At 39.4% G+C, this 20,974-nt stretch overlaps 1 protein-coding gene across 2 annotated transcripts in view; it reads right to left on the bottom strand.

Annotated features, from left to right (window-relative positions):
- Window positions 1-7,227: 7,227 nt before the first annotated feature.
- LOC136884431 (uncharacterized) overlaps window positions 7,228-20,974 on the bottom strand; it is a 179,681-nt gene continuing 165,934 nt past the window's right edge. For both annotated transcript variants that reach the window (XM_067156592.2, XM_067156591.2), the window contains exons 9-10: window positions 19,239-19,415; window positions 7,228-10,676 (exon numbers count right to left, since the gene is read on the bottom strand). In XM_067156592.2, coding sequence (XP_067012693.2) covers window positions 10,442-10,676; window positions 19,239-19,415 — 412 coding nt within the window. In that variant the 3' untranslated portion in view covers window positions 7,228-10,441. The remainder of the gene's footprint in view (window positions 10,677-19,238; window positions 19,416-20,974) is intronic.

Genomic DNA, 20,974 nt, shown 5'->3' with positions numbered 1-20,974 from the left:
CGTCTAACTTGTAGACATCATCAGCCATAAAAACCTTTGAGAAAAAGCTACAATGACAAGGACAAAGTAACACATTAAAATAATTCGGATGACCGAATATGTCATTTTAAATGGTTTTTATGGCTGATGATGTCTACAAGTTAGACGAAACATGTCCCGATATATTTAAAAATTTATGTAAATAATTAGTTAATAAAGAATCTTGGTATTGTAAAGGTGGAACATTTGACTCAACCTTCAACGTGATGCTAAGAGGGTTATATCTACAGCAAGACCTACCAGACCATACCAGGTATTAGATATGAATGAAATTTTTTTAGATATTGACAAAGCATCAACTACATATATCAACACAGCAAAGTTACGTATTACTTCAAGTGTCGTGCTTGCTAGTGACCAAAGATAATCCTTGTTTGGTTATGTACAAGAACACCTTCAGTTACCTAGTGGAATGGGAGAAATGCTGTGTGTTAAAATGAGGATGATGTGTCAGCTCAACTTGACAGCTTACCTGAAAACAAAAAGTAAGACATTTGCGCTATGCTTGAATTCATGAATGAGGAAAATAGGGGTCTTCACAAAGATATTTTGAATGATTAATGATCAGCACCCCCTGCTTTGCCAGAAAATAATTGAATGGACTTAGATCAATTCCATTTTTTTTGTTTTTATAATTTATTTTCCTGTTTTGTTTATTGAATTGGAACTATAATGCTTTGGATAATATCAATGCACAGGTGTTACAATCCTATTAATCCTCTTTTTACTCAAAATGTGCTTTTTCGCACTTAGATCAATTAGCACTGTTGCATCACAAAGAAAGAGGAGAATCAAACCAATGACACAAGAAAATATTAAGAAATGAAAATCTTTATGTATTGTCTATACATATATTTTTATGTTACACTTATAAATGTAATACAAAATAGATTAGTTACAATATAAACATTAAATGTGATTTTTTTTTTGTACACATCACGAAGGTGTTAGTAAATCTTATGCTGAGACCAGACTGCATAATGCTGACAGAGCACTAAACCTAAATGTAGTGATTGATATATACAGAACTTAACATATACAACAAAGCCTGAAGAAACCCATTAATATAGCATCCTGCAATTCTGTGAAAAACAGGAAACAAATTTGTACATGTCAGATTTTACCCCGATAGTGGAATATGAAAATTACTAGATATGATAATCTTTTAGGATTTTCAAATAAATAAACAGGAGAAATTCTTTTTAGTTTTTCTAACATTTTGCTCTCTGTCTTCAAAAGAGAAACACATCCCACTCTTGACTGTGACTTCTCTAATAGTGACAGTTTGAATCACTTGGTTGGTTGTCGGTATATCGTAAATGATACTCTCGTTTGTCACTAAATGCTTCACTATGCACTATAGTATTCCAAGTAGGGAGCGGGCCTTGAAAGTATAAAAAATACTGTATACAGTCACAGTAACTCATACCTTATTTCCAAAAATTCAAGTTTAAAAATCAAAATGTGAGATAAGTGGGGAATTAGGAAAATGAACTTGATTAAAATTTACATGCTTTTTAACCCATTCTGGTCTGGGGATAAAGATCCCTAACAAACTTTCTGGACTGGACATTTTTAAGGATTGAAAAAGAATTATATCTCTGCACCTACAGGAGATTCCTGGCTGAGGCGGTAAAGGCGTGCTCGGTTCACCCGGAAGGACGTGGGTTCAATTCCCCATCAAGAAGTCGACAAATTTAAGAAACGAGATTTCCACTTTTGGAGGTGCATAGGGTCCTGAGGATCACTCAGCCTACACCAAAAACGAATACCAGGATAATTCCTGGGGGCAAAGGTGGTCAGGTGTAAAGCAAATCACATTACCCCACCAAGTGCTGACGTTAGGGTTAGTGGAAGCTTTTACCTTCCACCCCTCCAAGGGCCTTCATGGCCTGTACGGAGATGACTTCACTTTGCTTTGCTTTTACCCATAGGAGATATTTAGATGATTTCATTTTTGTGCTTGTTTGAGCATCCAGTTTTAAAAAAATGTTGTTTGTTTTACGTCAGCTGTCACCTGACATTTAAAACTTGTTTATATACTACACCAAGTTTTGCAAACGGGAAAAAGAAAAAAAGTGACGGATTATTGATTAATTGATTAATACCACTTCCCTCATGAGGAGCTGCCACAAGGATAAACTATGTCAACTACACTGTACAGTTTTCTGAAATACTGTTATATTTAACCTATTTTGATAATGTAAAATGTGCATTGCAATTACAAAAACAACAACAGTAGGGTAATGTAAATTATATAAAATCATAATTGTTCAATAATTAAAAAAATGCCTCTTATGAAATTTTATTTATATATTTTTATCCGACGATAATGGCTCAGAAGATGACGTTAGTGAAGATACTCAGACTGAAGATGATATTTTGTATGACATCTACCACTTTGTAAATAATGTCCACTTTAGATTCTACCTTTTCTTCCTCCACCCTGTAAATAAATATGGATTTCTTCTTACGCGCCTGTCTGCAGATTGCTATTTCTTTCTTCAGGTTTACCACCTCCTCTTCTATATTTTTTATTTTCTCCCTTAGTGACACCAGTTCTTTCTCGCTGTCTTCCATCATTGCCTTTGTATTTTTCATGTAATCCTGGATCCACTATCTTGTCTTTTCGTGCTCCTGGACATGCTCCTGAAGCATCTTTTTTAATTGCTCAAACAGACATAACTCCTGTACTACCTCTTTTACCACTTTCCTCATAACTTCTATGTCTACCCAGCTCATCCTATCTATCTCCTTGCCATTCACTTGACCCTACCGCTTCTCCACTCCTACTCCACTCCACTGAACAGGCGCACGCCACACGACACATCTGTCCTCCTTACTGGAAGATGATATTGAAGGTATGTAATTATAATTTTGTGCACAAATAGAAATGATTGACATCCAAATATGAATTCAAACGAACATCTTGCATTTCATTATACCGGAATTCATTTCACAGCCTACCACATGTTCTCACACGTTTCATAATTGTGTGAACATGCAAGAATATCTACATATTAGTTAAGGTTTTTTTTCTAGATATGAGGAAATATGATTACATAAAAGATAAAAAATATAATTTTCATCAAGAATTTGTTTGCCGTGAGAATCCATGACATATACTAATGACATATACTAATGCACACTCACCAACAATATTGTAAGTTCTCTGACTTAGACAGATAACATTGCCATCTGTTGAAATACTCTCGTAACTAGTACATGAAGAAACACAATGTAGCCGCCAGAATATGTGCACAGCTCGTTCTCGATTTTTGGTGAATTGTCAAACCTTACTACAAGCTATGCTTGCAGTGCAGCATGAACGTAAGTTTATCCACTGTTAACATTGCAACTTCATTTTTAGTGGTTTTGAGGGGCAATGATTAATGACTGACAAATGACATGAAATGATATTGGAAAGTGTGCTGGAATTAAAGATGAGAGGAAAAACCGGAGTACCTGGAGGAAAACCTGACCTGCCTCCACTTTGTCCAGCACAAAAAAGGAGGAATAAAGAGGTAAATATAAAAAATATTCTATGCTCTAGTAATAAGAGTCCTTTGAAATGTTTTTCTCCTCTCCTGAAATGTATGAGAATTGTCAGTTATGTCTCTTGACTCCTTACATTTGTTACAGTCTGTCCTTTAAAAATGTATAAAACTAGGCAGGTTTCCTTTCTCAGTTGAATATGTTCCCCTGCCCTTCCATTTACACCCCCTGTGGGTGGAGGCAGTAGAATAACACCTTCGGTATCTCCTGCTAGTCCCACAGGAGTTCTTTTACATGCCAATAAATCTACAGACACAGGGCTGACGTATTTGAGCACCTTCAAATACCACCGGACTGAGCCAGGATCAAACTTGCCAAATCTGAGCCACTCAGCCCAGCGAAAAAAGTTTTCAAGTTCACTTAAGCATCACAAAACATTGACTGTATTTACTTTGCCCAGATTTCAGTCTTAAAATGTTCGATATGGCAGTTGGTGCCGCACACGCCGTAGGGATAAGCAGTGTACGGTACTTGATCAGAACTCCTAACAAAGAAATCCAGTAGACCCTCGCTAATCCAGACCCCATTAATCTGGATCTCGCTTAATCCAGACAGCTCAGTCCGGTGGTATTTGAAGGTGCTCAAATATGTCAGCCTCGTGTCGGTAGATTTACTGGCACGTAAAAGAACTCCTGTGGGACAAAATTCCGGCACCTCAGAGTCTCCGAAAACCGTAAAAGAGTAGTTAGTGGGACGTAAAACAAATAACATTATTATTATTATTATTATTATTATTATTATTATTATTATACATAAATGCAATTACAGTATAAAGCTGAGTTAAGAGCGCAATGTTTTAAACTACACAGGAGGAGACCGTTGAAAGTGTGATCACTGCAGAAAGCTCTGAAGCGGATGGCCAGGATGAAACAGGTGATATTATTAACCTTAAGCCAAAACTTAGTGAAATTACAGACCATCTGAAAGTTGTCATTAAATACATTGAAGATAACAACAATGAAAACATATCTGCATGTTACAAACATTTCAGGTATCTGCATGAGTTAATTATTAAAGAAATTATGGCAAAGGAAGACAATAAAAGATCAACAGTTTCTTCGAACCAATAAGCGTGTCAAGTGTGGTCAATGAAGGTGTGCCTTGATTACCATGTTCTAATTCTGTACTGCACTAGTTATTCTGTATTTTGTACGGCCTAATACTGTATTGCATTATATCTTGTATACTAGATAACATTTGCATTTCTTGAATTAAAATACTGTACTGTACTTGTTCGTTTTTACTAAACAGAGTGTTTAAATATGTACCTTGGCTCATTTCGTAAGTTATTTTGTTTAATCCGCACTTTCAGTAATTTGGTCAACCTAGAGCCCCAATTCATCTGGATTAATGCTGTATGTCAATGTTACGTTGTCATCAGTCAGAGGAAGAAGGGCAATGGTGGTTGTTATTGTTTTGGAGATAACAACATAGTAATCAATTCAATCAATCTACATTTAGCCCAGACACCCAGGTGGCAGAGTCTCTATCTGTTGTTTACCTTGTCTTTTCTCAAATAATTGCTACGAAGTCAAAAATTTAATGAACATCTCCCTTGATAAATTATTACACTCCCCTTCCTTTTAAGGCAGTAATGAGTTACACTAGATATACAGGGTGCACACAAATGATTTGAGCAGTTTTATCAATTATTTCTAGCCATATTATTAGACATATGGTGATGGTGTTTGATGTTGTAAGGCAAGTATCCCTCAAAGTCTTGTTTTGTTTTGTTTGAATAGCCCTCCATACATTGTGCTTCCCCCAACGCCTGCGAGAGCGCAACGGTTGTAACATCTGGCAGACATGATGCGTCCTCTATGTAAGGACTGACTCCAACAGCTGCAAAGATGGCGACTAACAGTGAAAAAGCATATGCTGTTCTGGAATTTCATTCGAGCCAATCTGTAACAACTGTGCAACGTAGCTTTAGAACAAAGTATTGGAAAGATCCACCCAGTGCCAACTCCATTTGCCGATGGTATGAACAGTTCAAAACCACGGGATGTCTGTGCAAGGAAAAATCAACAGGCCGGTGTAGTGTGCCTGAAGAAACAGTTGAGCGCGTGCAACACAGTTTTGAACGTAGCCTGCAAAAGTCAACTTGTCGAGCGAGCAGGGAAATGAACATGCCTCGTTCTACCGTTTGGAAAGTCGTAAGGAAAAGATTGCTGTTGCACCCTTACTATTTGCATCTGCTCCAAGCATTGTTGCCGGCTGACAAAGTCAACCATTTTGAGTTTTGTACAAATTTTCAGGAGCATATGGAAGAGATGAATTTTGTGACAACCTTGTCTTCGATGATGAGGCAGGATTTTTTCTGAGTGGTTAAGTTAAAAGGCATAATGTACGAATTTGGAGGACTGAAAATCCCCATAGCTGTGTGCAGCACGTCCGTGACTCTCCCAAGCTCAATGTTTTCTATGCCATCTCAAAATTTAAAGTTTACGATGCCTTCTTCTTTACTGAAAAAATCCATTACAGGGCACATCTACCTGGATATGCTGGAGAATTGGCTCATGCCACAATTGGAGACCAATAGCATGAAGAACCTCATCTACCAACAGGATGGTGCTCCACCTCATTTCCATGTTGATGTTCGTGACTTTCTGAACAGCAGACTTCCAGAAAGATGGATCGGTCATATCAGGAATGAAGATCACACACTCATGTCATGGCCTCCATGCTCTCCTCTCCTCAACCCTTGTGACTTCTTCGTATGGGGTTATGTGAAAGATGCAGTTTTTATGCCACCATTACTGGCTGATCTAACAGAACTGCGGGCCCGCATCATGCCTTTGGTCAAATTGACAGCGACATGCTACATCGGGTGTGGAACGAACTTGACTATAGAGTTGATCTGTGTAGAGTCACTCATGAAGCATATATCAAGCACTTATAGGCTCATAAAAAACTTTGTGAGTTTTTCTGCCTGTCTATATAATTTTGTAATGTTACAACAAATAATAAACAAACAGGAATTTTTTGAAACCGCTCAAATCAATTGTGTGCACCCTGTAGGAGAGAGCAATGAAAAATAGGAAAAATGAAACAACTCCAAGGACTTGCCAACCTAATATTGTTACAGTCTGTTGAGAACAAGAGAGTTGATCACGGAGGGTTAGACAGGAAATAGAAATGGACCAGTCAGAGATAACTGAGGTGCAATGTGAGCTGATACTAATGACTCGCAAGTACCCTACACGGAAGAAGTGGTAGTGAAAAACGGAGTGGTATAAAGAAGTTGTAGTGAAAAACAGAGTGGTATAAAGAAGTGGCAGAAAACACCCTAAACACAGTATTCATCCTCTCTAAAATTTTCTTATCCAATCAGATTTATTACCTGTATGATGATTGACAAGATATGAATGAAATTGAAAGAAAGAAAGAAGTAATAGGACATACTGTAGTATAAATTACTGAATCTAATAAACAGAGAGAAGGGATAAAATGGATTCCTTTGCTTTTTTTTTTGTTGCTATTTTGCTTTACGTTGCACCGACACAGATATGTCTTATGGCGACTATGGGATAGGAAAGGCCTAGGAAGTGGAAGGAAGCGGCCGTGGCCTTAATTAAGGTACAGCCCCAGCATTTGCCTGGTGTGAAAATGTGAAATCACGGAAAACTACCTTCAGTGGGGCTCGAACCCACTATCTCCCGATTACTGGATACTGGCCGCACTTAAGTGACTGCAGCTATCGAGCTCGGTAGGAAGAATGGATTCAGAGAAATAACTTTCCTTAATACTTGCTCTTCAAAATGCTATAATGCTTTGTGAATTTGAGTATGGTATCTTTTGAACCATTTTGAATAAATTCCTGAATTATTCCACATCCATTCGAACCCTTTTCTACATTATTCACAATTCTACGTGTATGCACTTCAACAAGAATTTCAATGCTCTAATTTGTGATTTCTAATTCACTGCAAGTTTTATATTGAATCCTGTGCCTGACAGAGCCTGTGTCTTTCAGTGCAGCCACTCATGTTCCATTCTTTCCTATTCTAATGCGTATCTGGGATATTTCTTCCCAATCTGATGATCTAAACCCTCTTTAAACTACTGTCTTATACTTTTTCTGGTGTCATCTCTTTGCAGAAGGTTCGCAACCATCGCAAAGTATTTTCCCGTATCAGAGTTGCAGTATCGTGGATATTGAAAAACTCTCCGAAATTTGTGCCCAGAATAACCATCTCTGTCCAAGATTCCCTTGATCAGTTGATTCAGGCTGTTCCTGTCATTTCGGAAGATGTGACCAAAATAGGATGTTTTACCGATTTTCCAAGCATTACGACTCTGCACTATATTCTGGCATGACAGAGTATCTCCTCATTGGTGACTATGTTACTATTTAACACCCCAATGCAGGTGTGCTTTATTGATGATTTAAAAAAAAGTTAGTTTGCATCCAATGGAGTAATCTTTGGAAAGTGCTGATTGAGATGGAAGTCCCTAAGCATCCCTTGTACACCTGGTTCAAAAACTTTATAGTGCAGAAAGGGGAATCGGGTAGAAAGTAACATATCAGAACCCTTCACCATCAAAACGGGCATACAAGGCTGCACTCTGCTGCTAAGGTAGTTCAATGCCTATGGTAAATTTATATTAAGATGAGCTTTGGAGAACTTCACAGGGGAGATGTGCTGATAAATCAGAAGTAAACTAATCCATGATATCCTGATGATACCACCAGTGGCGGTTCGTGACATTTTACTCTGGCAGGGCTGTGCCGTCATCTCTTTCCCCTCCCCAATCAATCGAATTTTCACTGACCAGCACCATGATACTTTTTAGATTAATAATAATAATAATAATAATAATAATAATAATAATAATAATAATAATAATAATCCAATGGCAGTAGCTGAATAGAAATATGCTTGCATTACAACATTACTTAATTAATTAACTATACTACAATGGTATTTATGCACACACATGAATAAGCTAATAGCTAATTGCAATCCCGACTATTATGGAACTGCACTGTTTCACTGATCACAATCACACGTGATAATAACAACATTCATGAAAACAAATAAGCAGTACACTCCCGAATTTCTCTTTCCTTCCTCAAATTTCAAAGCATGACAACGTATTTAACAATTTGATCACACTACAAATAGTGCCATCACGTTATAGTTACATTTTGAATCTTTATTTTAGTTTCTTTATAGAACTGAATTGTTTAAATAGTCACTATAATGGAATTCATTGTTTTGTAAAATGTTTTGGAATTAATCTTTAACAAAAGTTAATATAAGACGTGGGGGAAAAGCCTAGGTACACTGCAAAGTGTTGGCGATGTGCTGAGGGCTCCGCAGTTCAGCACTTACACCCACCTGCGCTCTTCCTTCCCCTGACAAGCCTACATCATTCTTCCAGGCTCCTCCCACACCCTACACACTTGCAAAGTGTGGGACCTGCTCAGGGCTCCACTGCCACAGTCCGAACGCCTCACGACTAAAGAGAAAACATCGAGCGTGCTGGACAGCAGCCAAGGTCTGAAAGCCGTTGCCATTTTCTTGAAAATAGAAAAGCACAATGTTTACAGCCAAAATAATAAAGATAACATTGTATAACTGAACAGCACACCACACAAGTTCGACTTCACTACATTTGTCCATCTCTTTATGTAATCAATTACAGAGTGAGGTAACATTAAATGTTTTCGAAAAGGCGGTAGGGCGGCGCCCAAAAGCCCTTCATGCACGAACCGCCACTGGATACCACTGTATTCACCAAGGATGCTGCTGAACTTCGAGAAAATCTCTAGCTGATCAGTGCTGAAACTGATAATTTTGGACTGGAGATAAATATGAAAAGAAAACAACACAAAGCTAATGATTGTCCTTCCAGTGTGAACATAACTGTCCATTACTGTCTTGTAAGACATGCGTTCATCACCTATTGCTTAGCAACATTGCCAAACACAGGACTAATTGCAGAAAACTTAATGAAATACACCTGACCCGGTCAAGATGGATATTTATCTGACTGCAAGTGGTCATAGTTAGTGCCATAATACCAAAGCCAAGGGCAACAGCAACTTTGTTTGCCATTGCCATGATACGTTTCCAAGAGGTTCCTTTGTTGTCATTGGGTTTGATTATGCAGAGAAGCAACTGACACGTAAGGTGGGGAAAAAATGTGAAGGTGAATGCTGCCTATTTTCAAGCATATATTATGACCCCCATCTATCCTACAGATATCCCTTCTCTAAATGGGGAGACCAATCTACAAGAATGCATTCACATGGATAAGGTGTCGATCCATATGCCAGAACATCTCTCCCCTCACTATCAGCAGAAAAAGTAGCAAACAGAGATCCACGTTAGTCCATTTCAGGACATTCTAGTTAAAAGTCCTGACGCCAGTCCTATGGATTCGTGTTTATTCAGATTCTTAGAAGATCATCTGAAACATTACCATATTGGCCTTTGGAAATCCTGTTGTGAGAGTGGGATAGGATACCCAGGCCTGTTTTTAAACACATTTTACTAGAAACTATAGTGCTGGCTGATAGTCCATAGTGTTGGCGGCCCAAAAGAACACAACCGGTGGTGGTGACGTGACACTTCACGAGATAAGAACACTTTTCAAATTGTTTGCATGTATCCCAAACAACCTTGTGTACTGTAAATCACTAAAAAATCAGCTAAAACAACTGTAATATCTTAAAGAAATTCTGTTCCAATTATAAATGTCTTAAGTACAACACAATGTGAGTGACAATGAACGAAATTAATGATGCGGTGGTATTCTATTGAACAAAAGTTCAAGTTCCTCTATAAAACATCTAGGAATATAAATGCATGCCATACTGCACAACTTATTTCTACTGCTATGGGTCTTCAGGTATGTCCAGAGGATCCACATCCTCCGTAGAACTGTGCTCCTCAAAGCCTGGGTCCGTCCTCCCGGATGGAGATGCTACGTGGAGTTCCCTCGGCCTGATCTTCATCTGCGTAGATTTGAGAGAACTGTCTCCCAGCCAGTACTGCCATATTAGTCCTCTGAAATCTTCACGCGGTTGTCCATCTCGGAAAAATACACCATTAAGATTCGCCTCAAAGCAACTGTAACAGGATACAGTAAGGCAGAAAGATATAAATCATTCAATAAAGATCTGTTTCCAAATGCATGTACATTTTTTATTTTTTACACAAGATTGTCAATTCAATTTCTTATAATTGGCTTTACTCTGACACAGATAAGTCTTATGGTAACAATGTGATAGAAAATGGCTAGGAATGGGAAGGAAGCTGCCATGGCCTTAGTTACGGTACAGCCCCAGCATTTTCATGGTTCAAAAATGGGAAATGATGGAAAACCATCTTCTGGGTTGCTGACAGTGGGGTTTGAACCCACTGACACCCGAATGCAAGCTGACAGGTATGCAACCCAAACTGCGCAGCCACTTGTTTGGTAATTAAATTTCTGATCTCAGGTAAGAAAGCTAGCAGGAGTAAAATACAACCTGTGACAATAAAGTTTGGTGAATGAAGTCAGAACGGTCGATCCAGCAACACTGGTGATGCACAATGCTGCAAATGTGTAGCAGCAAGTTTTGACCACCTGCTCCCAACGTTGTTCAGCTGAGCATTGTGTGTGTGTGCCGTGTAAGACGTGTTTGACACAGTGCGTGTTTAGTGTGTTGGTTCTGAACTGCAAACAGGAACATAAACGACCAAAAGATCAATGTACAGTTTTGTTTTAAGCTTGGCAAGACACCGAAAGAAACACATGTGATGCTGGTACGTGTTTATGAAGATTAAGCACTGTCATTGAAGTGTGTGTATGAGTGGTTCACCTGTTTTCGAGGAGGCTGGGAAAGTGTTTCTGACAATCCCTGTAGCAGAAGACCGGCGACCGCCTTCAGTGACAAAAACACAAACGATCGGCGATTAACTGTGTGTATGATAACGGATGAACTGCCAATTAACCATGAATCCGTGTGACAAATCATTACCCAGAAGTTAGGGAAGAGGAAAACAGTTCATGGCAAAAAACGGGGTGGAGCAACTTGAACATCCCCCATACTCGCCAGATCTCAATCCTTCAGACTTCTTCCTATTCCCACGACTCAAACTCGCTTTGAAAGGAAAGAGATTTGATGATATTCCTGACATCTAACAAAATGTGACGGGGCTTTTGAACACCATCCCAAAGGAAGCCTTCTTGCAAAATTTCTAGGACATGTATCGCCGATCTCAGCAGTGCATAGTTATGGGAGGGGATTATTTCGAAGGACAGTAAGGTCACTGTCATGCATTGCTCATCTATGTTGATAGTACAGGACTATTCACCAAACTTTACTGTCACAAGTTGTGTATGTATGTCTAGGAAACCGATGAAGAGCAGTGACTTACCTTGTAAGACCGTGTGGAGGGAGTACACATAAAAGAAAACTATGGGTACAAAATTTTCAGCTGCAGCCTTTATCAGTGGAAGATAGAATGATAATGGTCACTGTTGGCAAGTAGATGCTGTGTGAAGTATGGGGCAGAGGGGAACAGACAGGCAAGAGAAAGGAACAAAATGAGCAGCTGTCTAAATTCTGTCTAATGTTACGGCACCTGTTGATGTCCAACTTCAGAATCTATAAGGGCAAGAGGGTGGGTAGTTGAGGATAAATATTTTAACTTTCACCTCCACATTTTTTCCCACCTTATGTATCAGTTACTTCTCTGCATAATCAAACCCAACGACAACAAAGAAACCCCTGATCTCATCATTTGCTTTATGTCTGAGGGTGAATGAATCAAGGGTATGTAAATTTGAAGTGTTCTGTAACTCAGGGAACTTGAATTCCCTTTAAATGTGTTCATAACCTTTTTGGCTTAATATAATAATTTTTTTATTTTTAAATTCCCCCGTTGAATTTTTTTTTTTTTTGTTTTATTCCAAATTCCTTTTCCACTTTGTTGGAACCGTGAAGGCAGATTTGTGGCTTGTTGTGGTGTGGTTTGAATGCCGCATACTGTGTGCAGTTATTCCAGAACATCTCAGCCAGATCCAGCCAGCCAGCCAGCTCAGTACGTGAGTCAGCAGACACGTCACTGCTTCGCTTGGGTGTATAAGAAAGCTCTCGCCGAAAGAGGATCAGAGTGCCACAAGCTGGCGAACGCTGCAACCTGGGCATGCAATGGACAATAAGAGCACCGGGGGATTTAAAGGTTACTTAGGACACCGTGACTTCATCAGTTCTTTCATGATGTCATATTAGGTGTGTGTAAAGTTAGGATCTAAATTAGATTCCCTCACACAAGTCGGCTAGTGTTCATATGGATTTATACATTTTTGCTGATATTTTCAAGTCTCCTTGTACATATTGTGAATAAGTAGTGTTCTTATAGACTTGTATTTTATTGTGGTTATCTTTCACGTGGTACATACTGTGAATAGTTTTGTTCAGACGGACTTGTAATTTATCACTGCAATCTTCAAGTTTTCATATTGTAAATATCCAAAGTTCTATTGTAATGTATTTCCTTCAGTTTACATGTCTGTCATTCTATGAAAGTCATCAACATTATTTTTGTAACGTAAGTGTGGACAGACTTGCTTTCTGTAATAAAGTTATGTGTCGTCTAGTTCTGAAAACTGATTCTTTAGGATACAACATGGCTTCATGAACCAGTTCTTGAAGTTCAGTGATATTTTTAACCTTTAATACCACATTCTTGATCTAAGTGTGAGAATAGCCCACTACAGCAGAAATTATGTTCCAGTTGTGCTGTGACCATACCACACAGTTGGCTTGGACAAGATATTAAAAATCGAGAACGAACTTCGCACACCATCAGAGTGTTGCTTATGATACCATGAAGATTCACTTAGGTTTATATGTTGCTAGATCAGGCTTGCTCACGCTGGGCTTTTTGTCCCGTGCGCACATTCCATATAAGTGGAAAGACGGGTGACCAGGGTGTGTGCGTACTTGCGGTTATGTTTCAGGCCATGAAGGTCAACGCTGGGCGAAGGACTGCCAATCAGACTGTCATTACAGCAATACCCAAGTTTGAAATAGAGGCAGAAACTACCGTATAATCTCAAATACCACCTCCCACCCTTATTTTGAAAGAACAAAATTTTTAAAAAATGTGAAGTCAAAATTATTTACAATCTTTACAAACACACACCAAATGATTAGAAAATACAAATAAAAGTGAACAAACATTTCCAGAATGATATCCAACAAGTTCATTCATCATCATTAGTACCAACTTCGGAACTTTCATCATCACCTTCCCACAAAATGTCGTCATCGCTGCCATCCATAGCAATAAAAATGCTACATTTTCTGAAGCTCTTCCATATGAGGTCTCCAGCGATCGCGATTACATGACACGTCAATATCATATTTCCTACCGGCGGCACGATTTCCAATAATTCAGCTTCCCGACCTACTTTCAGTTTCTCACTCACAGTAAAAGATTGCGAACGTTTTGTGGAATTCATGTTGATACTCCGAGAACGTGCTTGAGACTGATGCCAAGTGCGGAAGTAGCATATACGGAGAGCAGAGAGAGCATTGTTACCAAGCCGCGCTGGTGGTGATGCCCGATTCACGCGCATTCGGAAAGATAAATTTCCAAACATTTTAAATAAGACCCGCACCCAATTTTGGAAGCGATATTTTCGAAAACACAGTATGGGTGGTATTCGATTTTATACGGTAATTAAAAAGAAAGGGCCTCACCGAATCTAACTACAGAAAGCCAGTGGGAAGAAGAATAGTTTTCTTGTACCAGCAGTGGATCGTGAACAATGCTTACTATGTGGTCAGTCTAACATTTCGAAAAGGTATACTGTAGAATGTTACTACAAAATGAACATACTTATTTGCATTATACTGTTGTAAGGGATGACCTAATAAAAATGGTTGAAGACAGGTGACAAATACAATTTTTGGAAACTCAATAAACAGAGAAAGTCATAAAACACTAGAACTGTGAAAAATCAAGCGTAGAACTTTTTGAATTATGCATTACTGAATGGATTTCAGGAATTTTACTTTCCTTAGTTGAAATTCTGCCATTCCCATCCAAGAAATTGTAAATCACAGCTTGCACGCTTCAACCATGTATCTTTATACAGTCACTCAAAAAAAGAGAATGTGCTTATAGTAGTTCCGTAGTGAACGGAGTGAAATGGGAATTTCTGAAAATAAAAACCACATAATTTTTCTACCATGATCATGTAAAAGTATTCCATCACCAATAAGTTTCCGTATTTTTTTTAAAAGTATGGAATATGCAGTTGTGTCAACAGCTGCTCATCACTTTGGAGGTGGCGACTGAGAGCAAACTGTTGACACTACAGTAATGGGACAATTCGGCAAGCTACACATAGTGCTGGTCTATGCACGCATTGCTGTAGTATGTTGCACATTATAAATTTCATATTTGAGCCCGTATTCTCAAAGTATCAACTTGTGAAAATTTAAATTTATATTCCACCTTTACAATACTGTAATTGTCTTTATTGAAAAGACTATATTAGACTATATTCATGATACATGTTTCGTCCTCTTATGAGACATCTTCAGTCACACATACAAACATTGAAAATAAGGTGGAGACATGCTGAAATAAGTACAGTAAATGAAAAGTCTTTGAATCTTGTGACGCAGCGTGTTGGCGTCTTGTCAATCTGAATGATAAAATAGTGCAGCATTAACATAATTTAAATTTTCACAAGTTGCTAGTATGTTGTAATAACCACTTGCAAGGTGTGCCCTTGGTTTGTAATATACACTTGTCTCTGTGAAAAGTATTTTTACAAACATAAGAGAACAGTGGCTAGCAATAGATAAGAAAGAGTTATAATCTACAATTGAAATTAACTGTGACCATGTTTGCAGCAGGAATCATGCCACTGTACATGAGTTTTGCATAGGGCCATCACCTTTATGCTGCTGGCATAAACAAAAAGAATAGCTGTGGTCTGCTAAGTGCCAGACAGACAGTCTTATCCCTTTGGGAACAAAAATCAGGCCAGTATTCAGAAACCGAAAAACAATGGTCAAAATGTGTAACTGGATTAAGAAATGATGACTCTTCAGTTTTGCATGAAATGCAGTAGTTAAAGGAGATTGCAAAGAAAAGTAATATAGAAACGCACGCTAGTACAAGGTAGCTGTGTAGACTGATGAAGAGGAACACTCTTCGCAGGAGGACATCTTTATGCCAGTGATTTCTGGAGGACCATACTGACTAGATGGTAGAATTACACCAGTAATTTAAAGTCAAATTTGCATTATTCTCGTTCCTCCCCATTACTTGAGGTCAAATAAAGCTAAAAGAGCTGAAAAATGATGAGAAAAAGTAGCGGCGATTGGAGGGAGCAGTTGCCCCCACCCCACCCCCCACTTTGTGGATGATGATGATGATGATGCTTGGTGTTCAAAGGGGGGAAAACATCGAGGTCATCAGTCCCTAATGGTATGAAATGAGATGAAATGTAAGGACAATTAAAAATCTGTAATCCTCCATTGACCAGAATTCAAAACATGAGGATGAAGAATGAATGGATGGATATGAAGTTAAAACAATCAGTGGATCCGACCCGCAATGCCCCACATTCCCAGAAACTAGCGTTAAACAATAGTATTAATGACCAAAGAACTACTTCTAAAGCACAATACTGAATCAATGATGCTGGTAGTCTGAAGGGGTCCAAAATCTAGGTCATCAGCCCCTCATAATGGTATTTATCGCTAGGAAGTAGAACCATAGTATATGTCATGTTGCGGTACTAATCAAAAGTAGCGTAGACTCGCGGTATTCCACATATTATGGCACTACTCACAGGTACTGTAACGCGCATGTGTAACATAGACCTATGGTGTTTCTTACATTGCGGCACCATTTACAGGGAACGCAAACCTATGGTGTTCATCACAGAAGTGCACTAACCACAGGGACTCATACTATCCCGTGGTGTTCCTCACATAGTGGGTACTAATTATAGGCAAGGCCAAACTATGGTGTTGCTCATATAGTGGTACTAATCACAGGTACTGTAAAAGCCGAAAGCACACTCTGTTGCTACTAATCACAAACCTATTTTGTACCTAACATAGTGGTACTACGTGCAAGTAAAAGCGACCCATGGTGTTCCCCGCATGGTGGTAATAATTAAAAGTGATCTCATGGTTTTAATTCGATCATCCCTTGGTCGCCCCTTTTACTCGCATCTTACGACAAGCAGGGGATACCATGGGTGTATTCTTCATCTGCGTCCCCCACCCACAAGGGGTAGACAGGGAGAAAGAAGAAAAAAAAGAATGGAGCCATCACTTCAAAAAATGAAGTAACGGACGAAGAAAGGCAAGGGCCACGAAGGGCATTAAAATGAAAGACTCCCTAGCCCTCGGAAACCTAATAGCGTCGGGGTCAGAAAAGAACAAGATTTGACCAAGGGAGGTCGGATAGGATAGATGAAAGTGAGGAGCCTGGCACAAGTAAGTGGAAGCAATGCCAGGACTCAGCTAAGGGCCCCGTGTTCGCCAAACCACACTCCCAAGTTGAGAGCTCCTGGGGCCCCTTTTAGTCGCCTCTTATGACAGACAGGGGATACTATGGGTGTATTCTTCATTTGCGTCCCCCAACCACAGGGGGTTGTGTGTTTGGTCTGCAAGAGGTATTTTATTTCCCTCAAGTCTGCCGGCAAGCTGGTTAGGACCCCCCTATCCGCCACCTGGGACACGCCACGTGGGAGTATCACCTCTCCCACTGCTATGCCTACTACTACTACCAGCGTAGTAGGTTCGTGGCCACTTTGTGGAGAAAACATTGTATTTTTATTCTATTTTAACCGGTTGAAACTAGGAATTAAAAAAGTAATTTGTAATTAGCTAATTCTTTACTTTATTTTCTTTAATTATTAACAAAATTGTTAGTGGAAATACTCACAAAATGCCGTTCATCACAGCTAACTGATTTATACAGCGCCACATCAAGTAGTGGAGACTTTGCATGTGCTGTGAGGAAGGGTAGCAGAGGTATATCTCTTAGCCATGGTCACGGACGCTTGAGGTATGATTCACCCGCTTGCTGGACGCACTGTCAACTTTTACCTCTCTGTCAAAATTCGCTCAGTGACCATCATAAAACTTCCCACTTAGTAGCTATTTTTCAGTTTTGATGTGTATATCCCACAACCCCAGGTACTTTTGCCCTCCCCCCCAAACATTTATAATTTCCAATCGCCCCTGCTGTGAGGAAATATAGTAAAACAATTTCCAGAGAAGATGGTTACACTACCTTGTGATAGGATGACATCGGTAATCTTACCAATCTAAAAGAAAGGGCTACAAACACTAATACTGATGGAAAGAGAAATATTAGTTTCAAATTACACTATGTGATCAAAAGTATCTGGACACCTCCAAAAACATACCTTTTTCATCTTAGATGCGTTGTGCTGCCACCTACTGCCAGGTAATCCATAGCAGCGACCTCAGTAGTCATTCGACATCATGAGAGAGCAGAATGGGGCGCTCCACGGAACTCACGGACTTCAAACGTGGTCTGGTGATTGGGTGTCACTTGTGTCAGAAGTTTGTACGCGAGATTTCCACACTCCTAAACATCCCTAGGTCCACTGTTTCTGATGTGATAGTGAAGTGGAAACATGAAGGGACATGAACAGCATGAAAGCGTACAGACCAACGTTGTCTGTTGACTGACAGAGACCGCCAACAGTTGAAGAGGGTCGTCAAGTGTAATAAGCAAGCATCTATCCAGACCGTCACACAGGAATTCAAAACTGCAACAGGATCTACTCCAAGTACTATGATAGTTCGGCAGGAGGTGAGAAAACTTGGATTTCATGGTCGAGCAGATGCCCATAAGCCACACATCACGCAGGTCAATGACAAACGATGCCTCGCTTGGTGTAAGGAGCATAAACATTGGATGACTGAACAGTGGAAAAATGTTGTGTGGAGTGACGAATCACAGTACACAATGTGGCGATCTGATGGCAGGGTGTGGATTTGGCGAATGCCCGGTGAGCGTCATCTGCCAGCGTGTGTAGTGCCAACAGTAAAATTCGGAGGCAGTAGTATTATTGTATGGTTGTGCTTTTCATGGAGGGGGTAGGCACAGGCCTACATTGATGTTTTAAACACCTTCTTGCTTCCCAGTGTTGAAGAGCACTTCGGGGATGGCGATTGCATCTTTCAACACGATCAAGCACCTGTTCATAATGTACGGCCTGTGGCACAGTGGTTACACGACAATAACATCCCTGTAATGGACTGGCCTGCACAGAGTCCCAACTGAATCCTATAGAACACCTTTGGGATGTTTTGAAACCCCGACTTCATCCCAGGCCTCGCCGACCAAGACCACTACCTTTCCTCAGTGCAGCACTCCATGAAGAATGGACTGCCATTCCCCAACATCACTCCAGCACCTGAGTGAACGTATGCCTGCAAGAGTGGAAGCTGTCATCAAGGCTACGGATGGGCCAACACCATATTGAATTCCTGCATTACCTATGGAGGGCACCACAAACGTGTACGTCATGTTCAGTCAGGTGTCCAGATACTTTTGATCACATAGTGTATCTAGCTTCTCCAAACTAACACCATTTTACTGTTTACACAACATATTAAACATATTTACCTGTAGAACCACCATCCACCACCATAAGACTGTGCACAGGGACAGCACGAGGGAGCATCATCATTGTTCCTGTCCACGGTGCTAAAGTAGACACCATTGTGGGCAGAAAAGGAGTCGCTGGCATTACCAGAGTATCCCCCCACCGTCAGCCGATAGAGATTGTCACCAGAGGCTACCCTGAAGAACCATGTACCACATGCAAATAGAGCGAAAATGTGAAAGGACGTCATACTCTACAGTGCAAACATACAGAAAAGAAATAGGCAGAAATAGTGTAGCATGCACTAGAAGTAAGACTGACTAATCAAATTATAAAGACATTAGCATTAACATGATTACTTTTAAATGATAATAACAACCCTGGAGATTTTATGGTGCTTTATGAGGGGAAGAAAATGCACCTACCATCTGAACCACTAACTGTTTTTTTTTTAATTTTTTAAATAATAATAATAATAATAATAATAATAATAATAATAATAATAATAATAATAATAATAATAATACGGGAGATGGGCTGTCACCTCTTTTAATGTTGAATATCAAAGAAGATACGGCACAACTAAACACCAAATATGGAACGATAAACCATGTTAGTAAATTTAAATACCTTGGAAAATGGATTCAGAAAAATGGACTTGACAAAGAGGCCATAGCAGCAAGAATCAAGAAAATGGAAGTCATTTACCAAACCACCCGCAACATACACAACATTAAGTGCTTTTTCCTGAACACAAACATTCGTCACTACAACACTGCCATCAAACCAGTATTGATGTATGCATCTACATGCCTTATCCTGTCCGAGAAATGTTTGCTTGCGGATTTAGATAGGAAAGAAAGAAAGATTGTACACACCATACTTGGCCCAAACTACAAAAATGGCATCTACATTAGAAAATCCAGGCAAGAAGTATAGTCTAAGACAGAGGAGATCACAGACACAATGCTTAAAGGCAGAGTTCGCTTCTACAGTCATATACGATGGATGATCGACTCTCGATGGACGAAACGTATCTTTAATATATTTGACTCAAAACCAAAAATGGCCGTGCCATGGTACGTTAATGTCAAGAAAGAGAAAGATCTTAAAGAACTGGGCCTACAAGGAGGAGATGCACATGACCAAAATCTTTTCAGAGCAGCCATCAAGACTTTTGGGACTTTCCAGGACGAAAAACAGGCAACTGGTGCTAAATGGGCAGAAGAACGTCGTGCTAAACGCAGTGAGCTAATAAGACGATGTGGATCAAGCGAAAAATGAACAAATGTCAGAATGTAAAGTGAGGCTTATCGTGGTCCCTAGCTGGCCGATTAGCGAAGTTGAATGAATGGATAATAATAATAGGAGAAATTATAACATACAACTTGGACGAAAAACTTACCTGGCAAGAAAGAACTAATAAAATGATAAAAGCTCAAAAATTAACATGGTCTATATAAAAAAAAAATGTCTATCGATTAAAACACTACAAGGTGGTGGTTAATGATGCTTGTTGTTTAAAGGGGCCTAACATCGTAGGTCATCGGCCCAGGTGGTGGTTAAACCAGAGGTGACATACAGAAGCGAAACTCTTTTTTAAAGGCACTTGGAGAAACAGAATCAACAAAATCCTAAAAGTAGAGAGAAGAATAGCTAGAACATGCATAAATAAAAATTATTAAGGATGGACAATGGTGGATAGTGCCAAATGAAGTGGTGTACAGAGAACTGGAACCCATCACAGATACTATAC

The sequence above is a fragment of the Anabrus simplex genome, chromosome 12 (genome assembly GCF_040414725.1).
Source record: "Anabrus simplex isolate iqAnaSimp1 chromosome 12, ASM4041472v1, whole genome shotgun sequence".
In the NCBI taxonomy this organism is placed as follows: Eukaryota; Metazoa; Arthropoda; class Insecta; order Orthoptera; family Tettigoniidae; genus Anabrus; species Anabrus simplex.
This window is presented reverse-complemented; position numbering and strand designations above follow the sequence as displayed.